We start from the raw sequence: 27308 nt of genomic DNA, 5'->3' as shown, positions 1-27308 counted from the left end.
TAACTTTGACTGGGAAATTTGGCAGTGTGAAATGGAGCGGTAGAGCCACCACCATGTTCAAAGCCCTGACACTAATGCTGACCAAGTAAGGAGGAGGGGGCACTATTTTTAATTTTTTCACTGCACCAATTCCAGGCTGATGCAGCAAAGATGATTAGAGAGCTCTTTGAGAGCCAGAAACCAGCAGTTCCTTGAACGGTCCACCTCCACCCGACTGCCACCTATTAGGGCCTAGAACTGCAGCACAAAATAGCCAACTGATTGATCTCTCTCAGCAAGACAAAGCTTAAACTAGGTGAACAGGATATGAATCCAAACCAGCACTTCAGCTTTTGAAAAATAGCTGGTTTCTAGGCAACATCGCAACTTCAAAGGAAAACCCTGAAAATATGATGTTGCATGTGCCATAACTGAACTTTCCCAGATGAAATCATTATCCACAACGACAGGCACTCACAATCCACATCTGACAGACAGTATGAGAAAGAAGCCTGAACTATGGAAGACAAAGATCTACTCTGTTCAAGTTGGGAAATTGCTACTTGGAACATCTTGAATTGAAAGGTAAAGGAAATGAATTTTAGAGGCTCTTAAAAGGTACAGAAAATGGCACCATTCACATTTATATACAGAGGGAAACAATAAGCAGTTGATTATGAAATGTTGTGCATCTTAAAATGCAAGGACACAAATATTTATGCAAGGATATTCTTCAGTAAGAACCATTAGGATTTTATGAGGTATTTGACAGAATGTGTTGACATCTGAAAGCAATGGTTAAATGTTTTAGTGGTCTTAGGCAAATTAGTATCACATCAGGACTCAAGTAAAACATTCCCATCACCTCTGTTTACCTCAAGTAACTTTTTTTAAAAAAACAACCCTATATTTTATATTTGCAATTTTACTTAAATATAAACAAGTCAATGTTAATCAACATTATGGTTAAACACTTGAGAAACTTTAATAATGTTTGATTCAGTTTATCCCCCAGCAAATTTCAATTGGAAACTTGATCCAACTTTTGAAAAAGATTTTCAGCTCACTTACCCTCTTCAAAGCCATCCCGGAATGACCCTGAACGGCTCATTGTCCTGCTCTTTTCATCCAGTGACATTGAGCTGTTCCGGAACCGGGTGTCACTGTAAGGATCATAAGGGCCATCCGCATTAGAAAGACTGTGCGTCCGTAGCATGGTTGGGTTTGACAAGCTCATCTGGGCTGCTGTGGTGGGGCTTGCTAGAAAGCAAGGCAGACACAGAAAGTTCAAAAATCTATGCACATGCAAGTACCAAAAGAAGCAACTCTATCACTACAAAAAGGTATCAGTCTCTGTCTACATCTAATTAACTGAAAAGCTATACAAAGTCGACAATGGTACAAAGTTGATTTCAACACATGACATTGAGCTCATTGAGCAATCTTCTAATCACAGACATTCATATTCACACAGCCTTTCATGTTTCCCCCTCCCCTCATTCCTATGTCCCCTTGAATTTTGGAGTTAGCTTGGTTTGGGTTACTCCTGCATCAGCATCAAGACTAATTATGATTTGTTAAAATGTTGCTATAGCACTAGCTTTGAGTAGTGATCAAGGCAGAGGGAAGGCAAGCAAAGGCCCCCAAGAACTCTGGGGTGTAGAGACAAGGATTGCAGATGCCTAGGCACAGGCCCCAACACAACTCCAGACCTCACCTGAGATGGGTCCTTCTGACTCAAAACCCCTAGAACAACACTCCTGGGTCAGAACACCTTTAAAAGAACCACTACTGTCATCACTAAGGGCCTCTCTATATTCAGTTTGCCATCTGGCAAAGAATATAATGTACCTGGGCATATATAACTGAGCAGCAAAAGAGTGCAAGGATGCTGCTTTAAACATTTTTAGATACTAATGGCATACAGGGAGTGGGTGGCGCTGTGGTCTAAACCACTGAGCCTCTTGGGTCTGCCAATCAGATGGTTGGCGTTTTGAATCTGTGCAACGGGGTCAGCTCCCATTGCTCTGTCCCAGTTCCTGCCAACCTAGCAGTTCAAAAGCATACCAGTGCGAGTAGATAAATAAGTACCACTGTGGCGGGAAGGTAAACAGCATTTCTATGCACTCTGGTTTCCGTCACAGTGTTCCGTTGTGCCAGAAGCGGTTTAGTCATGCTAGCCACATGACCCAGAAAGCTGTCTGTGAACAAATGCTAGCTCCCTCGGCCTGAAACGAGATGACTGCTGCACCCTATAGTTGCCTTTGACTGAACTTAACCATCCAAGGGTCCTTTACCTTTTACCTTACTAATGACATATGTGGGTCTTGTTTGAGCAAGGTGTCTTGCTTGGAGCTGTCCATGGTACTGCTGTCCCTACACATTCTGACTGATTAATAGTTGCCATCCCTTTTACTTCCTAACACCATGTCTGTTTCCTACCACCCACTGAAACCCTATTCTACCTACAGCTGCACACTCTGGCTTGGAGCTAATCCAGATCAGTGAAAATACTGGTGAAAGCATAATACTAATTATGGTTAGCTCCAAAAACTTTAAAGAAGGGAATTTTACATGCAAGAGCAGGGCAGAGAAAAGAGTGCAAGTCCATGGGGCACTCAAGTACAGTTAGAAGACTGGATGGCATTATACCAACACTGGTCTTCATTGGTAAGCTACATCAAACAAATGTCTCCTCATAATACATCAATTCTGTAATCATCAGTGGAATAATTTTCTATCAGACAAAATCCATCACCCAAAGTAACAAAAATGATGATTTGTACAGAGAATGAGTGCTGCTTGTTATTCATTCTAGTTCCAAGAATTAAAGCTCCACTTCCCATTTCATATAGAGTTAGCATTAGCTTAGAATAAAATGGACTCAAGTTTTCCCATCATACTAGCAAAGCTGATGGGATGAGAGAAACAAAAAGCAATCCCTGCAAAAGGCATGAATCCCAAGTTGTTCACTGCAGGTGTGGTCCGGCTTATTTCTTCTATCCTTTCAAGAAAGCACAAGTTCTAAGCAAGCAGTAAAAGCTGCAGGAACAGGCAATATAGGCTTGCATCTCTTACAACATGTGTTTTAATCAGATTTTATTGCAGTGTCTTGGCATTTTATTGTATGTCATTACTGTTGGTAGGCACTGGTTGATGGAAAGGTGGGGTACAAATTTAACAAAGAAATAAATTATATGGTAAATATATAATCTTAATCAAGAACTTTGACACTTTATTAACAGGATTCCTTGAAATACACTTTTTTTAAAAAGCTCCTTGAAGATGGAACTACTTCAATGCAGAAATCAGTAAAATTACAAGGATAGCCACAGGTTTCTGCAAGTCACAAAGCAATGCCCCACGGGTATACACTTAGCTTTTTCATATATAGTCATTCTTGTAAACTGGTGAATGTATTTAAACATAACAGTCAAACAAGAGCAAAGTACTCCAGGGTTTGTTTTTAGGGAGATATCAAAAATGGAAATGTACAATATTTCATAATTAGTATCTGGAATTAAGACGGGTATATATGTATGGAATTTTCCTTCTTGAGGTAAGGCATTTACAGGACTGGGTTCCCAGGATGAAGACTGTGTTAATATAGCTGGAGCTCAGGCTATAATCCAAGTGAGCTTTAAAGGACAGGAAGAGTATGGAGTTTGAGAATCCTGAATGCGAATGATATGGCTGTTAAGCCACACACTGATATGGGAGGTTCTTTACTGGTTTGTCAAATAACACTTTTTTAATATTCAAGTTCATAAGTTTACTGTTCTAACCAAATGTCATGACAAACTTATAGAAATAGTGCTAATACAATAATACAGAACATACATCCACAAAATAAGCCAACTTCCATGATGAAAGACAGGGAAGATGTCATAGACACCAACAACCTCAAATCTAGCTTGATTTCAGATTATACCTCCAAATGTCCAAAACAACTTATAGCAATTTTTTTCTTTTTCTTTTTTTTTTTTTTGCAGCCACTGCATAGAGGGCCATTCAAGATTACTTATTTTGAAAGAAACCTTCAGGTTTTGTTCTAAGATTAGCTATAATGCTCCTTTTTATAACGCTGCACTTCAATTGTTACTTATTGTGGCAGATCATAAAAAATCTTAATAAACTGTTGAATATTAAGTATCTATATATGCATTAAATAACCTCTATTTTTTATATCAGCAGCAATGCCATACACATCCTTAGGAAAAAAATGCCTAATTTAACTACCCTTCCTACTTTTCTTCTCCTGGAATTTCCTGACAACTGGTTTTGTACTTCACTCTTTTTTTAGTGATTTACTTGGCAACCTTGGCAGCAAATTTTCTTAGCATCTCAGTTATTTGGTCCCTGGACCAAACAACACTGTTGTAACATGACTACACAAACAGGGCAGTAGTATCTTTTGCTAGCATTAGATGTCATCAGGCAAGAGCAATTAATGCCATATATGGAGTACCATCAGTGTGAAGATCTCCTTGGTCGTGGACCATGGATAAATTGCAATTAAATGTGATTAGGATTGTTGTGTAGCAGAATCCTCTGCTCGCAGAAGAGAAGGGCATGAACTGAATATCACCCACAAGAGATGGCAACTACTTCCCTTCCCAAGCTCTGAAGCTGGAATGGCCATTGCTATTCAGGCCCTTTCCGCCATGTTTGGTTAAATTATAGTCTCTGTGTTTGAGATGATAGTACTCCAGCGCCTACTTTTGCCTCTTGCCTTACTGACCACCATTGTGTGGCCCTCAGATGGCTGTCCAGAAGGAACTCTGGCCCTTGTTCCCCATCCCTGGGAAACATCCCATGCTAATATACCCTTAAGGACATGACAAAACTGCCTATTTTCCCCCTGGCATTCTCCTCTCTCAGATTGCTAGGCCAGTTACTGCTGGCCTTCCTAAGGCCTCCTTTGCAGATACATCTGTCCTGGGTCTTAAAATCTTTGTGTTTGGCTTCTCCTATGCCTATCTCTCTGTACTTGCCTATGGACTCCCTAGCTTGACCTTTTCCCTCTGATTATGGTATACCACATAATGTAGCATGCCATATTGAAAGGCCTAGAGAGTTGCTAAGCATTCCATTCTGGGCGATGAAATGATATATAAAACATTACAATGATGTGGAGGAGGGGAACGACTGAATTTAAATAAAATTATTTTTAGAAAATATTTGATTCCGAGTACTATCACCATACAGTTGTGCAGGCAGAGATCCCACTTTCGTTTGTGGTAGGAAAAAAATCAATGCACTATCTCTTACTTTGCAAAGGTAAGCATGCTAAACATGTTCCAATTATGAAAAGCAAATAGTTCACTCACCCAGTTGGGAGAAGTTAAATCTAGTTCCAGAAGGTGATGTGATGCTGGAACCAGAGGAAAATGGAGAACTGACAACTGTATCCTGAAGTCCTCCTGCAGAGTGTGAACGCAGCCATTCTTTTGCTTCTTCTTGACTGCGAAGTTGTGATGAAGGAGTATACCTGTGCAGACAAAATAAGCTTTAGCATTTGCTCAAAAAATGTTTCGTTTACCGAAAATCCATAAGCACGTGGACAGGAAAACAGGCAGTGAGCCTGAAAGAAGTCTCCTGCCTACCAGAGGCCTTTTCTTTTCTTTTCTTTTCTACACTGGATTGTGCCAGTAGAAGGAAGTTAAATGGGTGGGTGGGGGAGACTTTGGGAGTCTTAAAAATGGCTTTTCATATATTCAAGCCATGTAAATGATCAGAATTTCACTTCCAAGACAAAATGTTTTAATTTTATTTTACAAATGTTGGCTGAGTATCCAATCTCATGTGAAATGCTACTTTTCAGCACAGGACAAACATGTTGTTGGAAAAGTGGGTGAAGGATCTGTAGAAAGAGGACATAGTGAAGCAAAATGAGATGCATATAAGCATCCATGAAAAGAAATAGTGTGAATTGAGAGGAAGCTTTCACATGGCTAGAGATTAACAAAGCAATCGTTTCCTGGGGCCGTCCAGCCACAGGGATAATTGGAGTGGAGAAATCACAACTGCATCCAAAGCTTCAGACTGGTGTGGCAGAGGAAATATCTCAGAGGAGTCCAGTTCCCTCTCAATGGGCTGGCTCAGGTCCCAGCAGATCTTTAGCCTGCCCTGCTCTGCTTCACTTTGAAAGACCTCGTTGAAAGGCCTTGTGTTGGCTTCTGCTGATGGTAAGATTTCTGGCAGCAGCTCCCAAACAGCCAGCATTTCCTGTGGTGGCGAAGCCTCTTTGACTACAAAACCTGGCAGAATTGGTCAGAAGGACACCTTCACCTAATCATAAACCCTATCAGGGGTGTAGATGCATCCCTAAGAAAGCTACACCAAGCTTGTAAATAGGCACTTGCATAAGGTGCACATAAAAGTACAAACTGTCTCCAGACAACTGGGCAAAGATGTTAGCTCTTCCCTGCTTTTCAGGCTGCTGGTTAGAGTATAGGATAGGGTTGCCATACATCCAGAATTTCCCAGACATAGCTAGAATACGGCAGTCGGAAGCAATGTCTAGGCAGAAATCACTGAAATGTCCGGATGTATGGCAACCCATGTTGGAGGTCTAGATGATGGCAAAGATTTTAAGATTTTGCAAAAAAAAAAGAAAGCAAGCTCAACAGCTTTTTTTGTGTCCGGATTTTCACTTTTTGAAATATGCCAATCCTAGTATAGGACCAGGAACGGAAAGACTAGATTAAAATTCCCACTTAATCATGAGAGTCAGTGGTGAGCCACAGCCATTATTGCTCAGCCTAGCTAACCTCACATGATAGTTGTATAGGCAATGTGGGGCTTGAGTGAGGGTGGCGGGGTAACAACCTCCCCATTCAGGGAGAATAGGATATAAAGCTAATAAATTTTAAAACACACAACAGAGGTCTACTGGTATTTGCAAGACTGGGATTACTGGTCCTTACAAAACAAAAAGGAACAAAAAACAAAAAAATGGGGAGGAGGAACCCAGGTAAAGCCCATTTATATGCAAATATAAATTTTGTGCATGGCAGGTTCTGGATCACAGTGATCATCACATCCTCAGTTATTTTTTAGTCTTTGAAGTAAATGAGAATGCACAACTTTTAAGAGGGTACTGGCAACACCACTGTCTTCCTGCCATCAGCCTTGAATTTTGAGTATTGGTTTCAGATACTGAAGATAAAAGTCATTCATGTGTATAGATCTTTCAGGGATTGGAGCCATAAACAGGCACACAAAGTTTAGCACAATATGCTAAAGAACGAAAGTGTAAATACCTACCTCTTTGACATTCAAATACTTTAAACTTAAAAGATGTCATTCGTTATTTAGCTGGAGACATTTGACAGGCACAGAAAACAATTCAGACCGACCAATCTCTCCCCACCCTCACCCCACAAATTAGCAAAATGCTTTTAGCACCTAGCTCAGTGTGACAATCAAAGCTGCTGCAAAGAACAATGTCTTTGTAGTGCAGAATAAATTGCAGCTCTAATGTAAAGCCATCATTTCCGTTATCTAAAAAAGTATTTATAATACAGTCTGAAATTGAACTGTTTTGCCAGATACTTTCCACTGAGTGAGTTCAGCGCTTTCATTTTGTTGTATTCAAGTTAATGAACCTAGCAAACCTAGTAAACATGTTTAAAGTCTACTTTCTTTACAAAAGAAACATATTCTTCTGTGTAATTTGTCTTAATGTCAAATCATATGTATTATATGTTTTGGAAGCAGACATTTATGGAGCACCTGATTGGTTTGATACTTTTTTGTATTTAAAGTAAGAGTATAGCTCCAACTGTTGTATTGTAAAATGTGCATTTTTAATGACCTCTAAATTCCTCTTGATCTGCATTTCAGAAGTTACACTGTGAGAATAACATCAACTAGTTACTACTTTGGTCGTAAAAGCTGCAAATTATTGCTTGCAAATCAAGCTCAGTGATGGTTCGTGAGATGCGCTTTTCTAAGAGCCAGCCAGCTACTGTTGCAGTCCCTGCTCAAGCTGAGACAGTTATCAGATGGAAAGAAGCATGTAAGGTAAAGGAAAGGGGGCAATGACCTGCTTCAAAGAGGCTGAGGGAGGAAGGAGGAAGAGATTGCAGCCAGGCACTGCAAAAGCTGAGACCACCACCACCACCAGCACTACTGACGGCCACAAGAGACACACAAAGCAAAGCTCCAAAAACCACATGGAAAACTGCTTATGCTATGTGGAAACACCAATACCTGAGTCCTTTCTTAGGCAAAGTGTTCCTATCAAGATGAGGGTCGCTGTAGAAAAGTTAAAAGAAAAGAACTTCAGAAGAAAAGAACGAAAGAGGAGGATTAAAGATCAGCTTGAAAGAGAGGAGAATTCACTATTAAAACAGCTGCACCATGGTACTGGAAAAGATAACGAGAGCCCCTGCCAAGCCGACATGCAAAAAACCTTCTTACCACGTGTGGGTTGTGTTATATACAGAACATGCACAAGGGACCATGCAAAATGAAGACTTTGGACCCTCAAACCACTAAACTGCGTGTAAGCAGCATTTTACTTTTATGTGACTTTTCATGGTGATTTGAAGATAGGGATCACACAGTGACCTTCCTGTTTCTCTTCCACAAATGTGGCTGGAAGAAGCTAGCTTTTAATATGAAGTGTGTATGCCTCAGATGAATGCATTTAGGACACAGATGGCCACAATCTTTTTTTCTATCTCTATCTCTAACAAATGCACACCACTGAAAATGGTGACTAGGCAAATGACCAACCAACAGGGATCTGGGTTTCTACTTTCAGGAGACCAGGGTACTACTGTGGTCCAGATCACATGTGATTGTTCCTGGCATCCTATACACAGTAGGAATGGCTACTGTTATAAATTCTCACAAGGGCCACCAATAGCAACAAATACATTTGCTTTAAATAAGGTGTGACAGGTGTGTGTTGATAATGCCATTGTATGAGACATTTAAAAAGCAGTTGCAACAAATGCTCTTAAAATATACTGCTTTAAACAAACTAATAATAATAATCTTGGATTCTCCAATCGCAAGACTTTCAATCTAGCTGAAAAGGTTTCCCCACCTACTGAAATGGTACCCGTGCAGGAGACATAGAAGCGTTAGAATTAATTCTCTATCAGTTACTGGTGTCAGATGAACAAAGCACAGATGACAGCAACAGCACTTCTGACATATCTTGCTTCCTTGCATTCATTTTTACAAGGACACACACACACACCCCTACGATCCTCCCTCTCCCACCCCACAAGCTAAAATGGGTGAGCAACTTGTAACAGGAAATATATTTCAGCCACACTGGAAGGGTGGGGGATAGAGGGATCAAGACAAAAAGGTGATACGGCCTGAAACGTGAGGGAAAGCAGCATGCCACCAGAATGCCGAAATGCTAGTGAGAGTTTACGCTGGCACATAAAATTATGGAACTTTAAAGAGATGGTTCATTTTGTTCTTGGAAAAACCGCTACTCTCTCCAGCTTTTCCACATGCCTCTCCCCAGAGTAAACTGGGACACAGCGCTGTAAAACGGTCTCTCACTGGCATGTATTTTGAGTGACGGTTTACACATCCCAGTGAAACACACACACTCTTCACTGAGCACAGTCTTGCACAATACACTTTTGGCTTCTCAAGTGTGAAAATGAACCTTCTCGACTGTTTGTGCATTCTACTGCCCTGAGACAGCATTACCTGTCCTGCCTCCTGGGTAAAGTATTTCTGCAGAATTTGGGACTAGCAGCAGGGGAAGAGAGAGGGCTAGAAGAATAAAGTCCAACAAGACAAAAACAAAAACAACAAAAAGAGAGAGGAATATTAGCACAAAAGGAAGAAAGGGAAAGAGTTTTTGTATGTTACGATGCCACAGCAAATTAGAATGTTCTAAGTGGAAAAAAGGTCTACAACGGGGTTAGACAGCTTCAAAATTTCTTTCAACTCCTGTGGTTTTCACTGGAGAAACATTTAACGTCAGTTCCAACTTCTTTGTTTTGTGGTTTCTTATCCATACAGTGGTTGCATGAGAACCATTTTCCATAGGAATGCAAACTGACAAGGATCTTGAACAAATGGGTAAGTTGGCATGCCGTTGCAGATCCATGACCATAAAACGAAGTTGATAGGTGCCATTCCCAAGCCAAAACAATCAGAGGAACTGCTGATACTAGAACCCAACTTTTGCTTTGAGTGGTGAACCAACCATTGAAATGGATCTGGGAAAGATCTAAATACATGGGTCTGCCTATTTCTGGGGTGGATATGGAGGGCAGAGAACAAGTGAGAGCATTCTGGTGAAAATGCTTTTATTTAGGACAACAAACCTCCCCAGCTGCCATAGCCCAAGATGGGTAGGAATTGTATCATTCCTACGTTCTGTAGAAGACTCAGCACATCTCTTTTGCAAGAAAAGGTAAATGTAGTAATATAGCTACAGCAGTAGTAGTATAGCACAAAAAGCTCGTACTATCATCAATTATACCAGAAAAAGAAACATATCCAATTTGTCTTTGTTTAGCTCCTGGTGCCTACCTTCTAACTTGCCCTTACTCATCAGATCAAAATTGTGGTACTAAGTAAGATCAATGAAAATAGCTCACTTTTGCAATCAACATAAATATAGGGTGACAAAATTAAACTGGATTACTTAAGTCATCATAACTGTGATGGATATGTCCAGAAGGGAACAACAGATACTAAACCTCAGGGCCAAACTACACGTGAGGTTAAGAACATCATTAAACGCATCTTTGCAGCTAATGTGCAGGTTTCTAAAAATACAAATTACACCATATTGATAATTAATGGGAACAGAGTAGATATGAAGAGGGAATTTAAGTCTTTCATCTTCTGCAATCCTAAAGAAAATCTCTCTTCTGAAGTTGGTATTTGCTTTGGGGGAAACCTCCAAGGGCAATAGTGGAATAGTTTCCTCCACATCAAATACCAGCAACACAGGAAGGACTTTTCTCATGACTGCAGCAGAGGCTTAAATTCCATATTCTGGTCTGTCCTGTTCCAGTTAATTATTTGTTACTTAAACCAGATAATGCAATTTGCATTTATTTTAACGGCACTTTAAATGTCATATGTAGTTTGGCCCCTAGTATTTCAAAGTACTTAACATTCATTATCTCGGTAATTACCAATAGGCCAGTATTACTGTCCACATGTTAAAAAGGGAAGAATGAAGCAGATTGATAATGGCTTGCCTAAGATTATCTAGCAAATTTGTGGCTGAGGTGAGATTTGAACTAAATCCTTCCCAACTCACATCTCTCCCTATGTCTCGGGCACTATGCTTTATGTTGAGTTCTTATGCCTTGATCTATGAAATTATAACCTACACTAATTTATTGGCCCAATACAGTACTGAAAAGTAATGTACTGATGTGATCCTAGCTGAGATCTAAATGGCAGAACAGAATGCACATCGAATGGATGGACACGACAAGGCATGCTGCTCTTTTCAAGTATGGTTTGCCACATTATGTCAAGTCTCTTATTCATGGCTATAGTTCTCACTGGTGAAATCAGACTTGTGACGATCCAGTTCATATATGAGGTGGTTTGTTATTCACCCGTCTGAAAATCTAAGCACTTTTCATCATATATGTTTGGGAGCCCATAGTTAACAGAGATTTTATAAAGGATGACAGGCACAGTGATCGCAGCCATCTGTTGAACTCCCTAGATTAATTCATGCTTGCACAACAACTTCTCCATCAATCCTTATTTACCTCATAGGAATGTCAAACTGAACAAAAATAAGTTATCCTGAATGACACTTGAACTCAGTGGGAATAATTCACAGTGAAACATGTCATGATTAAGATACCGATTACATATACCACAGTATGTATCACAAAGGTCTTCGGGGGGGGGGAGGAATCTCACCTCTCTGACAATGTTGTCTTTACACTGTTGGTTCTAACAAAGGGAGTCAGCGAGTCATCTTTAGAAGCTGCAATCAAGCCACTGGACGAGTTGTGGCTCAGGCCGCCTCCACTGCTGAGTGAAATATCTATGGATTCACAACTGGTGTGCAGGCTGCTAACAGATTGGTATCCAATCCCATCCTTGCTAACAGCAGAAGAACTACTGGCATTAGTGCCCCAGGTTAAGCTGTTGGAAGGAGCCGAGTGAGCTGAACTGGGACTAGAAGCTAATGGAGACTGGTTCATGTCTGCATTCTTGCTATAAAGGGGACTACTACCACCACTGCTCAGTATGCCACTGCCAGGAGAATCCAGGTTCCCCTGTTGGTTCATGGTTGCATGTGGGTTGGAGATGACCACTGAATTTTTCATGCTTTCTGCAGTTGTGATGGGAGCTTGTTTACTTGGCTTTCCACCAAAAAGTCTGAAGAAGGGAAGAAAAGGAAAGAAAGTCAGGAAACATACTAAGAACCTTTGAGTTTAAACTTTTTTTTTCCATATTTTACTTGGCTCAAACACATTTGGGAGAAATCCTTATTTGTCAAATTAACAGGATACATTAGAGATTATTTCGTTCTGATCTATACTGTGTGTAGATGGACATCCACACAGTATAACCTGCATTCAGAATAGGCAAACTGGTGTCAGTACACCAATGAGTAAGGCATACTAATGCTGACTTGGATCTGAATGAAGTGTGATAGCTTCCCCCTTTCCTCTATGTTCACCTCTGTCTCTAAATGCTGGATCAAATAAGGTCATTCTAGGATTTCCCTCTGCCCATGGGGGGTTTAAGGGGGAGGAAATGGGCACCAAGCACACCTACAAAGTATATGCAATCTTAGCTAGGATCACCAGAATTACTGTTTCTAGCTATGAACAGGTCTGCAATGACGGTGTTTTAGCAAATCTGGCATGCAAAACGTGTATTCTTCTTACAAAAGGAAAGGAAAATTTCATTTTCAGAAGAGGTGATCTTTTGGATTTCATCCAGAATGGCAGTGTAACAGAGGATTTATTGTGGCTAAAGTCGTTCCCAGAGAATATTCAGTGTTTCACTCTGTTTTTACTTTATATACTGCTTTTATGGCTTTGTGCCATGAAGCTGTCTATACATCATCATCATCATCATCATTTCTGTTTCAAGAATGTCAAAGTCAGAATATAACCCCCCCCAAACCTTCTGAACTCCTTTCAGGCACTGGTCAATTGAATAAGCTCTACATACCTGCGCAAGGTAGGGGAGGCTACATCTGGGTACTTGACTCCTTGCTGGTGAGCACTCTGGGATGCACTTGAAGCCGGCTGAGATGCTGGGTTCATTTTAACAGAATTACAAGAGATTACACTTTCATTGTCCGATGAGATCCCTTTCTCTTTATCTGTTTGGTTGACTAAACCTGGCAGAGAGCTCCCAAGGGCAACTTTGGCTGGCTCTCTCATTTTAGGAACAGGCAAGCCTGCTGACTTGCTACTTATGTTGGAATCTATGCTGCTGGTGCTAGATCTATTGCCAGCTCCGCTTCTGCTGCTGGATTTGCTGGGCCTGGGTAAACTCCGGTACTGAAGATTGCTTCGAGTACTAATGGCTAAGTAACCATCGTCCTGATTCTGCGAGCCATCAACACTAGTCTTCCGACCAGTAGACCTTCCCATAAGTCCAGATGACTTGGGGATTTTGCCCAGAGTAGCTGATCTACTAGTGATAGTTGCCCCACTAGCTGTTATTATGGTCATGCCTACAGCTGACCCACTCTGTTTTTTAAATCCAAATGCATTTGTGTTAGCAGCTGCTGTTCTAGAGTTATTTGCAGAAGGTTTCTTTGATTCATCACCACTGCTCCGTCCTGCATCTGATGGGGAACGTTTAATGTGTCCAGATTTGGGAGAAATTCTACCCTTTTCCGATACCTTGGCATCATCAGTTTTTCCTAGAAAAAATGGAAAGCAAGTTCAAATATTGCATGGTACCAAACACTGTGCACATTAGTATAAAGAAGTGATGAAAAAGCTTAAAACATGAAACACATGAGTATGTGGAAGCATTCTAACTTTGTTTAATTTCTAGAAATCAATAGCACTATGCACAGGAATGACAGGATAATATAACTGCTGTGTTTAAAAGTGAAATTTGAGCATGTGGGTCCAATGATTCAAATCAAGTGAGCATGGTATCCTTATGGTAGATGTGGCAAAACTTTGGCTCTCAGGTGTTGCTGAACTACAACTCCCATTGGCCCCAGCAAGTACAGCCAATGGCCAGAGACGATAGGAACGGTAGTCCAAAGGTTCCCCACACTTACCCAAGGGCAGTGCTATTTTTCTAGAAAACGAGGTGCCGGAACTAACCATGAATACCTCCACCTGAGAGGTGTCAGAACTGAGTATCACTGAGTTCCAGATGAAAAAAAGCCCTGCCCTAGGGTATGAAAAATTGGGGCAACTGGAGGTGGTTGTGCAAGAATGAGGCAAGGCAGTGCATCAACCACAGTGGTCCCCTCTAGCCACACCCCTCCTCTCCTCACCCCCATCTCTTAGTTTAAAGTTGTTCTGTCCATACAAACATGCCAGCAGCCCTGGTACTCTCACTCTCCCTTGCTCTGAAGAGGGGGTGCACCCTAAGTGCAAGGCATTCTGGGTGATCTGGGCCACAGAGGGCCTGTGCTGCTACTGTTTCACAGTAGTAGTTTTGTACTTAGTTTAGAACAGGGGTTGGCAAACTACGGCCCATGGGCCAGACACAGCCTGTGGGGGTAGTTAAACTGGCCCCTGGCCCTTGCCGCCTGCTTGGTCAGTCCCCGCGTGGAGCTAAACCAGCGCGGTGCACCGGTTTAGCTCTGCACGGGGCTGACTTCCAGGATGCAGCCACGGCTTCCTATTGGCCGCAGGAAGCTTCTTCAGCCAATAAGAAGCCGGAGACGCCATCTCCTCCCTTGCCATGGCTCCGAAAACCCGCGGGGAAAGAGCAGCGGGCGGGCATGCATGTACACAGGTGCAAACACTCCCATGCGCGGGCGATCCGGCCCACTGGTGGAAAAGTTTGCAGACCCCTGATTTAGAACCTCAAAATTACTTTTAAATTAAGAGTACCTATACACCAGGCGAAAGGTGCCTACACACTCAGTTTCTCCTGTTATATTTCATTTGCAATGGGATGCAGTGTTAAGAAACGTGCAGGGACAATTAGTTATCACAGCTGGATATGATGATTGCAAGGCGATAGGCTGCATATGCAACTTACGACACGTTTTCTAATTAAGTAGATTGTGATTTTAAAAAATAACTAGCTGGTATTAACTAAGCTTTCAAAGGTGCCTTCAGATTTATTTACACTTTCAAAAAAATATGAGTTCTACTGCTAAGCACATACATCATCCATTCAAGAGGAAAATTTCACCCCAGTTACAAGACACTATTGAGTCGACATCATTGTTGGCAGGACGTTTTCAGTTTGGCACTGGTACACAAGGGCAGAGATTTATTGCACAGTTCTCCATCAAAGACAAGCATAGATCAAAATGCAGTTGAAATCCTGACAGAGGAAATTTTCTTCTAACTGCACAAATTCTTGGCCTGCATTGTTTGTCTGTTGGCTGTGCATTCCTCACCTGTTCCAGGTGTCTTCAAAGTTCCTGAGGTGGCTGCCGTTTTTGTCCTCGGCGTGGTAATGCCAACCTGAGCTGACATGCCCCGTCTCCAGGAACCCGTCTGCGAAATGACTGTGTTCTTCCTCCCCGAATTGCTTTTATCAGATTCATCAGACACATCAGAGGGATTCCTTCTCCATTTAGACCCAGGCTCCATCTTCACACCACTGTCTGAGCCACCATCGGATTTCTTGATTTCGTCGCCAGACCACAAGGAATTCCGCTCCACTTGGGAATGCTTTTCAGCATCAGTCTGAAGAGAAAAATCATAAACTTGTAAACTTTTTCTTCCCCCAGCATGAAAAATTTAACCCTTGAAAACTTCACTAATTATTTAAAGACCTCACTAAGGACTTTTTACTTAGCTATTTTTGTCTCCTTTACAATATTTTTTTTAAAAATCAATTCTAAATACAAACAATAATTAAGCTAAATCACATTTTCTGTAAATTCATTTCTAATGCATTTAAGCAAAAAAGTCACTAAATAAAAGACATAAAAATAAGATTTATAAAGGTGAGAAATCAACTGATTCATCCTGAGCTTCCTCACAATATCTTTTACTGCAAGACAGGAACCCACTTCAAATCTGTGTTGTGAGCTTCTTCCTTTGTTCTGCTTTCCTATCGCCTTACTGGCAATGTGATCTGTGGAGTATGAAGAGGCAGCTTTTCGCAAGACTGAAATGTGTGCTTCCTGCACACCCACAGCCTCACTCTAACTTTATCATCAACTGAGGTGAGAAATTTTCAGAAGTGGCAATGCTTCACATCTGATGACTAAATTTAAATTTGTGATTACCTAGAATTTCCTAAAAGCCTGGTTTATTTATTCCTCACAATTAATTCTCTCCCCTTTTCCTCCAAACGTATGCTACAAGCTAGGACCCTTCAAGTACAATATTATTATTTTTTCTTCGTATGATGACCAAGGGAAGGGACTCTTTTCTGGGATGTATTCTTTATCTGCACTCTTTTGTTTCACTTGCACTGGCTTCACCGGCTTCACCATCCATCCGAAATGATTTGCAATTCAAATCCCACACATGTAGAATGACATCCACAAATGCCAAAATAGCTGAAAAAGCTGTGAACCTGCTACACATATGGGAACCCAAAATTGCAGGCGCTGAGAGAATCTGTGTCTTTGGGCACTCTATTTATTCCTTATCTTGCTGGGTGGGTCCTTTTATTTCCTGCCCTGTTTACATAAATAAAGCATTTCAAAATGCAAAATAGGCAACATTTTTCTTCAGACATGAGGCATGATCTTACAAACTAAAGGTGACCTGGGCTCATGTTTCATGGGTGGGGGAGCATTTTCTGCCATTTTCAGATGTGGAAGGAGAGCAACTGCCATATTTTTAGAGGGGTGAAATGACAGAGGCTTCTTTATTTTCCTTTTTTGAATAAAACATTAAAAAAAATAATTCTGCCACAACAGCTACACTCCTCCAAATAGCCTGTGAGGAGCATCCCTGCAATGTATCACCTGAAAACATGACATCGTGGCGTATAAGTGTTCTGAGTGCACTGGTGAGGGGAAATATACAAGGTGACCCTCTTTTGCCCAATGAACAGCAGCCATTTCCATTCAAGGAAGAGAAGCTGCACTCACGGAAGGACTCGTTCAGTTGAGTGCAATTCTTGAATATACAGTGGTACCTCGGGTTACATACGCTTCAGGTTACAAACTCCACTAACCCAGAAATAGTACCTCAGGTTAAGAACTTTGCTTCAGGATGAGAACAGAAATCATGCTCCAGCGGCGCAGCGGCAGCAGGAGGCCCCATTAGCTAAAGTGGTGCTTCAGGTTAAGAACAGTTTCAGGTTAAGAACTGACCTCCGGAACAAATTAAGTACTTAACCCAAGGTACCACTGTATAATGAAAATGCTAGATGCAACCCACAGTCCCACTGATGCTAAGCCTCACAGTGTAATCATACAAATTCGGCAAACTGAGTGAAGGTGCACATGCTCTGAGGTGAGGCGAGAGGCTTCCCTCCAGAAACATAGCTTACTTCCGCAACCCTTACTCCGTTGGACTGGTTTTTATTCTGCAGGTCTTCAAACGGTTGTATTTTAATAAACATGACCTTGCCCTGACATGCTGTGGCTTGTTTCCTCTTTTGGGGTGTGGGGACAATGGTGCTTCTGCCTTTAGCAGGCATGGGTTTGGCCCACCCACACCTCACCTAGGAAGAGATGTGATTTGTTTTCTCCTGGGGTTAAGGGTTGCTAGCTCACCTGGGCTGGAATGCTCAGTTAGGAAGGGCAAGACTGACTGGATTCATCAATGTCATTCTTCCCCCTGCTCATCCTTAAATAATTAATTAACCTTTATATACCACTTAAGGAGCTCAAGGTGCTGTACATGGTTCCCCTTCTTCCCTTTTCATCTTCACAAAAATCCCTGTGAGGTATGTTAAGCTGAGAGGCAGTGGCTGGTCCAGTGAGCTTCACGGCTGAGTGAGGATTCGAACCCTGGTCTCCGGGGCATAGTTCAATGCTCTAACCATTACACCACACTAGCTCTCCTTTATCTTCATGGTGCGTGGCCTCCTGCCCTCTTTTTCACAGCCTGGGCTTGTGCTAGCTGCTTTTCTCAAGGAACTGCTTAGGAATTTTGTGGGGAGCCCCTGATTGGCATCTGGGACTCCTCTTCTTATTGTTACACTTCCTCAACTTGCCGTGTCTCGATTCTTCTAGGGTGTGGGGCAACTAGGCACCACCAATTTAAAACACTCATGAAAACTCTTGATGCACAACTAGAGGCAAAACTCTTTAACGCAGCCACAGCTATGCACTTCATGGCAAGAGAACAAAGAGTAACACTTCATGGCAACTGCACTGTTATATTAAAAACTGCTATTAAAATATTTTCACATTTCAATTAAAAGAAAAGAAAAGAAAAGAAGGAAGTGAAATAATAGCTGCACAGGAATATTTACAAAACAGCAACTGTTAGAAAGCATGGACAAATTGCCTTTGACTTGTGAAAACCCCTAAATTATTGCATTCTTCAAAGAAGTTTTAGATGTAATCAGGTTGTATCCACTTTGGAAAGCAAAAGAGAATGCAAATTCTTACAGCTTATCTTGGGGACAGAAAACTTCCAAATTGCATACTGATGCAAAATTCTTTACTGTTTTTGGATCTGTTGGCTAGGAACACTGGAAGCTCCCAGAATGCCACCTACAGACATTAAATATAAATTTCTTGTGAAAAGCTGCCAAAAGACTGGATAGCTAGTAACAACATGCAACCTTGGAAAATAATAGTGCATTTCATTAAGTAGACACGTTTACATTTCCGCTGAAAGTGTAATCATCTTTACACTTTTATTTGAACTAAATTAAAAATCTATTCCATAATTAATAGTAGATTATACAGTTTCAGTGTCAAAGAAAGAAAAAGAACTATTTGTTAGATGTGTGTGGTCTTACTCTTTTTTCAAGTTCAGCACCTAATTGTTACATTTCTATGGAAGCTGAAAAGCCACCGATCCTCAGCACAGACAAAGGTTGCTGTGTCTTTCAACTCTCAGTGCTGGGACACTGCCTTGAGACAGACTGCAATAGGTGAAGTGTGTTTTTATTTAAAAATAGTTGGCCTTGTATGTAACCTCCGTTTGTGACAACGTGAGAAAAGGATGTCTGTGTATATTTCACACTTGGTATGTATGAGTGAAGTCTCCATGAAAAGAAAAGTTTCTAATCTTGAATATGGACCTTTGGCAGTTCAGTTGTATATGTGTAGATAACACATGGGTTTGGGGGGCAGAGGTAGGCAGAATGGTCTAGTATTACTCCGCCCCCCCCATATGTTTGGTCAACAATCAATACTCTCTTGACCACACAGTTTAAGGCAATTCTTTCATTCATCCAGACCAATGTAAGATCATTCAGAGAAAGGAAGAATCTGCATACCAAATATTACTGAAAGCCACCTACTGTAGCGCAACATGGGCAACATATAAAATAAGCAAACATATAAAATATTGTATCTATTTTAAAAAGCACATGACAATCACCAAAACATATAGGGGCATCAACAATTCATTATTCTAGCCTGGTTGTGTCTCTGCTCTGATCTCTAGGAGCAGTCAGGAAACATCAGAATCTGGAAAGCGATCTATGTTTTCTTAGAAGCAGGTCCCACTGTATGGAATGGGGTATACTCTTTAGGACGGCAGCCTTGAAATCCAGAGGCTTCAAAAGAAATAAGTCCTTAATTCTCTTTAGGTAAAGCAACAATATACACAGGCTCATGAGGCACTGAAGGTAATGAATACCTCCAACACTATTAAAACATGTCTGCTATAGAAAGGAAACCTTACCTGGGAATCTATATTCTTACGAGAGGATGCAGGTGTGTTGGCATAGGAGCTGATGGAGGAGCTTGTGTTAATGTCATCGGTGCTGAGGTTATCTATGGTGTCACTGATCCCACTGCTGACAGAACTGCTGTCATCCCAGCTGAGGGGAGGAAAAAAGCCACAAAAACTTCATAACTCAAACAAACAATAGCCACAGCTACACCAAGAAGCCAGCTGACACATAAGTGAGCTTTAAAATTGTCTCACAGCAATTATTGATTTAGGCCTCTAGAAACAGTTTCAAACAGAATCAAATGTTAATTCAGGCAACTTCCCTAAGTGCTGACATTATTGCTGTTGTAGCTTTCTTACTTTTACACAACACAAAATCATGCTAGCAGACTTTTACGCAGAAAGTGAGAGAAAAGATGGCAATTTGGAGGAAGGTGGGCAATGAACTTCATTCTGGATTTTTGCTTAAGTGAAATGAACCACTTGGAGCTTGGTATTTCTCTACAATGTTCTGGCATAGACTTACTTCTATTACCTACCAGTTATTTTATCATTTTTCAGAGTGATTTACAGTGGTTTGTCTGTTGGGAATCCTGTGAGGCAGACGATTATTGGTTACAAGTTACAGAAGGGGCAAAGAGCTATGGGCTTGCTCCTGACCACTCAACTGCGGTGGACCAATGGCCTGACTCTGTGTGAGGCCACGGCCTATATAGCCCTCAGGAAGAGCTTCTGGAAAGAGTAACACATGAAGCAAATCTTTACCGGTTCAAAGACAAATGTGATCTCATACAGAAGGCCTCTCTGTGCAAGCCACAGGGTGCTCTTATTAAGTGTACCTGACAGGATGATATGCCCTTTCATCAACCTCTCAAGAGCTAGATATGCAGTATCACTTCTAAACTCAGTTGGGGTTGGTGGGGGGAAGGCGGAGATGAAGCAGAAATTCATTCAGGAGCTGCCAGCTGGATTCAGTTTCTAAAGTTACACCATGCGCAAAAACAAAGACTTACTATGTAAGACTTGCCTCTTCAAGCAAGAGACAATAGTGTGTTTTTTAAATCCTCCGAGCATGGAATGCAACACAGAATGAAAGCACATATGCAAAAGTTGTAACTGATAACACGTGAACTGATTTAAATATGAACTACTAGTGGAGAGATTTGTAAACAGGAATATAATATTTAAAAAGTCTTCAGAGAAGGCCCTAGAGAATTATTAGGCAGTGGCCCAGCTGTTTGCAATATGTTTTGGGACATATCGCATAAAGGACAGCTGGGATAGGCACACTCTAAATTCATCCCCCTGGGGTTAAGTTTCACCAATTTCAATGGAAGTCGTGCCAGACTAAGGTCTGGTTCTGGAAATGGGGCATGAGCTGCTGTCTTGCAGACTCCTCATTGCTCTCACAAAAATGCCCCCCCCTACCTTCCAGTTTGCTTTAGCCACTCTTCCAACATGTTATTTCAGTTCTGGTTCACAGTGAATGCAAAAACTGGGCCCCTGATTAGCCTCAACCGTGTTTATTTTTGTTATTAACCTTGCATTGAGCTAAACTGTGTCAGTCAGCAATAAATAATAGGATCACTATCTCCTGAACAGACACAGATACACAATTTGGAGAGGGAGAGAGATTAACAACTAACCATAGTTAAAACCATCAGTGAATTCTGCATGCAAGGGGGGAAAAGACTGCAGGAAAAGGACTCTACTTCCATGGTTCACGTTCTTAATCATGGTGAAAGAACTGGCAGTGCTCTTTACTTTTTACTTAGATAACAGCCAATTAATATATTAGCTGCTGCAGAACTGGAGAAAGGTATAAACATAGTACACAGTAGTTGCTTCATAATATTTCTGTGTTATTACACCATTAATATTCCTTTCCTTCCAGCAAACATAGTCTTCCTAATGAACTGCAAACAGAATATAATCTAACCAATAGAAGAGCAAGCTCATGAAAATTATGGATAGCAAAATGTTTGCTAGATCTAAGAATGCATGCAAGCACTCTTTTCCTCAGTAGAAGCCAACTCCAGAATGTAGTTTTATACCAATTTTATACCACTTCATTACACATATTGTTTTAAAATTTTGCCCATGCTTCGGTTTCTCAGTGGTTGCATTCAAACGCAAATGGAAAGGAAGGGAAATGTAACAGCCCTCCTAATTACAGCATTCTATGCTCAGTGAACAATGATAAGATCTTCGTAATTTAGCTGGGGCAATCAATAACTTCTGATGCCAACAAAAGTCCACTCAGCCATATCTTGAGACCCTGTCTTATTTCCTTTTAGTCACTTGATCAATCAAATGAAATCTACTTTCAATGCTGGAAAATTATTTGAGTGCTGAGAGACATAGTCATTTTCCTTCCTGTTGTGGAAAGCCATTTTAAAACTGAAAATAAAGCTGAAATTCAATCAGACCGGTAAGACATTACAATTTGAAAGAGAAGAAATGAAGCCTCATAAGATGACTGAGGTAAGTCCTCATATAGGACTGAACTTGTTTAAGAACACAAATCTTCCCTACTCCGGCCTACAATTAAATAAAAATTGCAGGTGCCAAGTGAAGAATGAAGGATTCTGACAAATAGCACGGGCTCAATCCCAGAAGGGAGGGGGGATTTGTCTAAATATCCAAATCTTAACCAAAACTCTTTAAGACCTCAAATATTAACCAAGAATCTGTTCTGTTTCAGCCAAAATACTAGTTTCCTGTGAACTTTGGGAGCCCCCCAAAAACAATCTCAACTGGTCCTTAACAAACATTTCGCTGCCAGATTCCTAGTACACAACACGCAGCCACAAAAAATGGAAAGAACATTACCAGAAGGATAAAAAACATGTTTAAACATGCAGATTAGTATAGCAATTAAAGGTTAAAAGCACTATCACTGGCTAGTACATGGTTAACCAGAAGCCTTTAGCCAAGTTAGTCTTCTGCCTGCCTTACCTCTAAGACACTTAGAATTATTTGGGTCTCCAACATCATAACTGATTCTTTACATTTGTGTATTAATCAAGTCTCAAGCCCATACTTCTTTCAATAGTAGGTTGAGTCATTTATCGTCACTGAAATCCTGTAAGTTAGGTGTACCTGAAAAACTGTGATTTCCAAAAGCTATCCAGTCAGTGAGGTTTTGAAAGTAGGATTCCCCAGTCAAACTCAACACTGTAAACACTACAACCAGAAAACTTAAATCTGTAGAGGTGGTAGCTTCTCTGAGGCTCTGAGCCATTAGCTTTTACTTTTCCCAAGTTTCAATTTACAACAAAGAGTAGCTCTTCATTGGCTATACATAGGGCAATGTCGCATACGCAATGGTTGAAGTCCATCGCATTTGCCATAAAAAAGTACCATATGCAAATTGCATATTTTTGGTGACATGCTCAGAAGTAACGCTCAACTGAAAATCTGACCTCAGTTAAAGGTTCTTGTGTAGTGTTGGCAAGTGCACCACTGTATTCTGCTCATACTATCATATTCCTCCCATGCCAAATTGACTATTTACAAACTTTGCTAGATTTTGCATGCTCACTGCAGCCAACCGCAGGAATCCAGCCTCTTCAGAAAAGGAATATAACAAATCGGATCCTTTTAAATACCAGTTGGTGGAAGAAACAAACCTGATTCCCAATAGACAAACTATTCAAAGCTCTGCAAGTACCAAAACCACATGTGTACACACAACTGAAAAAGGTAACTTTAATATGGTACAGTCCATCATCATTTTACCAGGATGCATAATTACTACCTTTCGTTTGTTTGCATGGCTTGTCTACTGGGAACATGAAAGTGTATTTATTCTCCCACAAACAGAAATCCTCCATGTCTCTTCTATTTCAAGCAAGAGGAATAAGAGTAATATACAGGTGCTTTTTGGATGTTTACTGACCTGGAGAAAGGTGTGACATATTTACACGTGTATCACCAACCAAGTCAGATATTAATAGTCCAAGTTTAATATGGAACTCTCCCATTAGTACCAAAAGAAGGCTATTTTACACTACATGGGCATGCAACATTTCAACTGGAAACTTGGTGATTCTTCCTAAAACATTAGCTATTAATTTGTTCAATGACAGATACAAGACATCACAGCCTAAAAGAGAAATTCTTCTGAGAAAAGAAAAACCACAAAGCGTCTTAAACTGTACTATAAAACAAAGTGAGAATAGCTGTTTCCATTGTTTTTCTTTGGGACACCCATCAGATGCTGACATCACGGCACAAGGAATTCTAGGAACGATAACAATGACTACATGGGGTTTATATCAAAATGTTGAATCATCAGTCTGAAGAATAAATGATGGCAAGATTTCAGCTCCAAAACAGTTGCACAGAATGAATACACAAACACACACTCATGGAGAGCTTGGGGTGTGTGTGTGTGTGTGTGTGTGTGTGTGTAGTTAATATGATTATCAAAGCCAACTCAAATGGAAATGTCCATAAATAGAAGGCAAAATGTGAACATGACAGGGTTGTTGGAAAGGATTTCTGTTCTCATCCTGAAGCAAAGTTCTTAACCCGAGGTACTATTTCTGGGTTAGCAGAGTCTGTAACCTGAAGTGTATGTAACCTGAAGTGTATGTAACCCGAGGTACCACTGTAATCATGATTTTTTTCTCTTATCCACACGCTGATGATGGTCAGGGGTGTAATGGGCAACACTGGTCTCTGTCCCTCTTTCCTTTCCTCCCTCCTCTGATGCCCTCTAGCATCTCTGCCTCCCAAAGGCTTGCACAACTGGTTATTGCCGCAGCCCTGGCTACAAGCTCCCCAGGCGAATGGCGTCTCTGGTGCTGGCCAGGGGGTGCTTCCCAGGCCCCTGTGGGGCAGTGGGAGGGGGCACCTCTCTTTGGGGCAGGGGGGCAGCTCAGAGACCAGGGGAGGCAGCTGTGGCTGGCCAGAGCACTCCCAAGGAGAGGGGAGAAAAGAGGAGGCTGAGGGAACACTTCACAAGGGTGTTCAAAAAAGGGTGAGGGGCTTCTCTCAGTTAGCAGGGGGGTTGGGGATTTGCTGCAGTGTAGGTACAACCTCTGCCCAAGCTAGCCATAAGCAGCCTTCCCACTGGCAGAATATAGCAAGAAACCCCAAAGTGAGTCATTTTGGGGCAGGGTTGGGGTAGGATTCCCCCAATCATCGGTTCCTAATCTGCAAGAACCCTTGATTTGATGCAACAAAAATGGGCACATGCACCCTTTTCTTTCCTGATTGACAGGGTGTGTGTGGATACAGTGGCTCTGCTGTTTCAGTTGTCCCAGGCCCATTCAGACAGCTCTGCCCATTCTCATCTTGCTGACATGTGAGTCAGCACCAGTTCCTCTCCTATACACACTATCAGGTATGCAGAGGAACACACTGGGAGGAGTGGGGGGAGAGAATGTTGCATTCAGAGTCTGCAGCATCCATATGGTTTTCAGTCTAAATACTTTCATGCCTACTGCTTTATCAGTCTTCCTAAGCATGTGATGAAAAAGATACTTAAGTTGATTGTGGCATGAGTTTTCACATGCAGCATCAGCCTAAGGTTAGTTTCAGCTGGGTTAATGGTGCTTCTGTACTGAATTGTGTAACCTTTTTTGCTACTAAAATCTAATACTGATATTATTCCAAGACCAACAGTGTACAGATTTGATTAAGAATTCACTAAGCAACTACCAGCATAACAGAATACTTCAAAGAAATTAAAATACATGTTAAAAGAAGATTTGGCAATGATAAGATTTTTTTTTAGGCGAAGGCATTGCTCAAGAACTGAAAATGCTGAGGGGAAACAGGCTCTCTGTCTCCCTTATCACAGCTCATTTATTGGTTCTTAAATACACTGCCCCTCCTCTCTCTTCTGCTCTTTTCAATCTTCACTATGCTGTTAACCACCAACATTACTATCAGCTGATTTAAGTTATAAACTCCACTATCCAAAGATCACAGTAGAGAATAATAGAAGTGCGTTTTTAGAGAGATTGGGATATTTCTCAAATTGAAAATGAAAACTCAGTGTAATAGGATAAGCTTTTTCTCTTCAGCTTGCACTTATGCTTGGAGAATAATTCGTAACTAGTGGAACTTGTTTTCTGGGAATCATTCAACACAAAGCTTTCCGAAATGCCTTAAGGGACAGGAGATAAATCAGGAAGTAGTAAAGTGTCAAACCCAAAGGTAGGATTAACACTAACCTACAGAAAAGAGATCAGAACACTATGCAAAGATTTTATTCAGACATATTACTCTCATGGGTAGCTGTGTTGAATTCATGTTTTAATTCTAAATATTTGTGTGAGTCTCCTGACTGGAATGAACATCAAAGATTCACTGCTGATTCTCTTATGACAAAGGGTCTCACTGAAATTGTTGAGATTTAAAAGTGCTTACGATTCAGCTGGTTCAAGACTATGTACATCTGGTGTATTCCTAAATCTCAGGGCAGAAAGTGCTGAGCATCACAGTCAACTGAAAGTCTTGCTGCTACAGACTGAACAATTTTAAAGTTGTACAGAAGTATGGGACATAAATAGCTCAGTTTATTACTGCCAAGACTGCTCCCATTTTATACTATATACAGCAGGGGACTGCACATTCTTTTCAGTGGCCTGGCCTTTTTAGATTTTCTCTTCCCAAAATCACCTCCCTCCCCCTTATATGAGGTCCAGTTCTCATGTTCATTTTTGCCATGCAAAATCACTGCAGTGGTGGCTTTTAGTCACTTATTTTTTAGTTAATATATGTATTGTCAATTATTGTGATAGATGTATTATGTCTACTGTTTTAAAGGTCTTGTTTTATTGCTATTTTAGTTTATCATATGATATGCAACATGCTTATATTTTTAGAATTAAGTGGTGTGTACACACACACACACACACACACACACGTATATCCATAATGTTTGCAGTTCCCACCCTACCCTGAGGTGGTTGCTGAGAGGCAGTGCATACGGGCTGAAAGGGGACTTGGCAAAGATTGATTCCTGTTCCCTTTCTCAAATGTGCTTCCTCTCCTGGATCTCTGTGTAAATGGAAGAGGACTTTCCATCCATGGAACAGACCATCTCGAACCAGCCCTATGCTTCTAATGTGTCATGAATGATGACTCCAACATTAAAATAAAATAACTAAGTAAAAGAGCACACAAAACTTATTAATTTATACACTGGCCCACAGCCTCCTAGGAGACAAAGGATGACATCCTCAATTGTCTGCTTAAAATAAATGGCATAGTGAAGTGTTTTATCAGGCTATACCCTATTTCCATTCCAACAAGCCTCCAATGACGCTTCTCCTCATAGCAGACCTTTAATATCTTATTTCCATATTCAGTTCTTCCCCCCACACAGAGAAAGGGTACCAGATTTGCCTTAAGGCATCATTTATAACTCTGGGCTCAAGTGCACAATTACTTCTTAACAATAGTGGG

At 41.0% G+C, this 27308-nt stretch overlaps 1 protein-coding gene across 8 annotated transcripts in view; it reads right to left on the bottom strand.

Annotated features, from left to right (window-relative positions):
• Nucleotides 1–27308, bottom strand: part of NAV2 (neuron navigator 2) — a 531973-nt gene that overhangs the window by 36846 nt on the left and 467819 nt on the right. For 6 of the 8 annotated variants that reach the window (XM_053388967.1, XM_053388952.1, XM_053388959.1 and 3 more), the window contains 6 exons: nt 19893–20031; nt 15515–15806; nt 13135–13837; nt 11866–12330; nt 5310–5470; nt 1051–1239 (listed from right to left, as the gene is read on the bottom strand). In XM_053388967.1, coding sequence (XP_053244942.1) covers nt 1051–1239; nt 5310–5470; nt 11866–12330; nt 13135–13837; nt 15515–15806; nt 19893–20031 — 1949 coding nt within the window. Of the gene's footprint in view, nt 1–1050; nt 1240–5309; nt 5471–8196; nt 8242–9666; nt 9733–11865; nt 12331–13134; nt 13838–15514; nt 15807–19892; nt 20032–27308 lie in introns of all 8 variants that reach the window. The other 2 variants (XM_053389004.1, XM_053389014.1) reach the window with 1 other exon arrangement.

The sequence above is a fragment of the Podarcis raffonei genome, chromosome 1 (genome assembly GCF_027172205.1).
Source record: "Podarcis raffonei isolate rPodRaf1 chromosome 1, rPodRaf1.pri, whole genome shotgun sequence".
NCBI lineage: Eukaryota > Metazoa > Chordata > Lepidosauria > Squamata > Lacertidae > Podarcis > Podarcis raffonei.
Note: the sequence above shows the minus strand (reverse complement) of the source record. Positions and strands in the feature narration are given on the sequence as shown.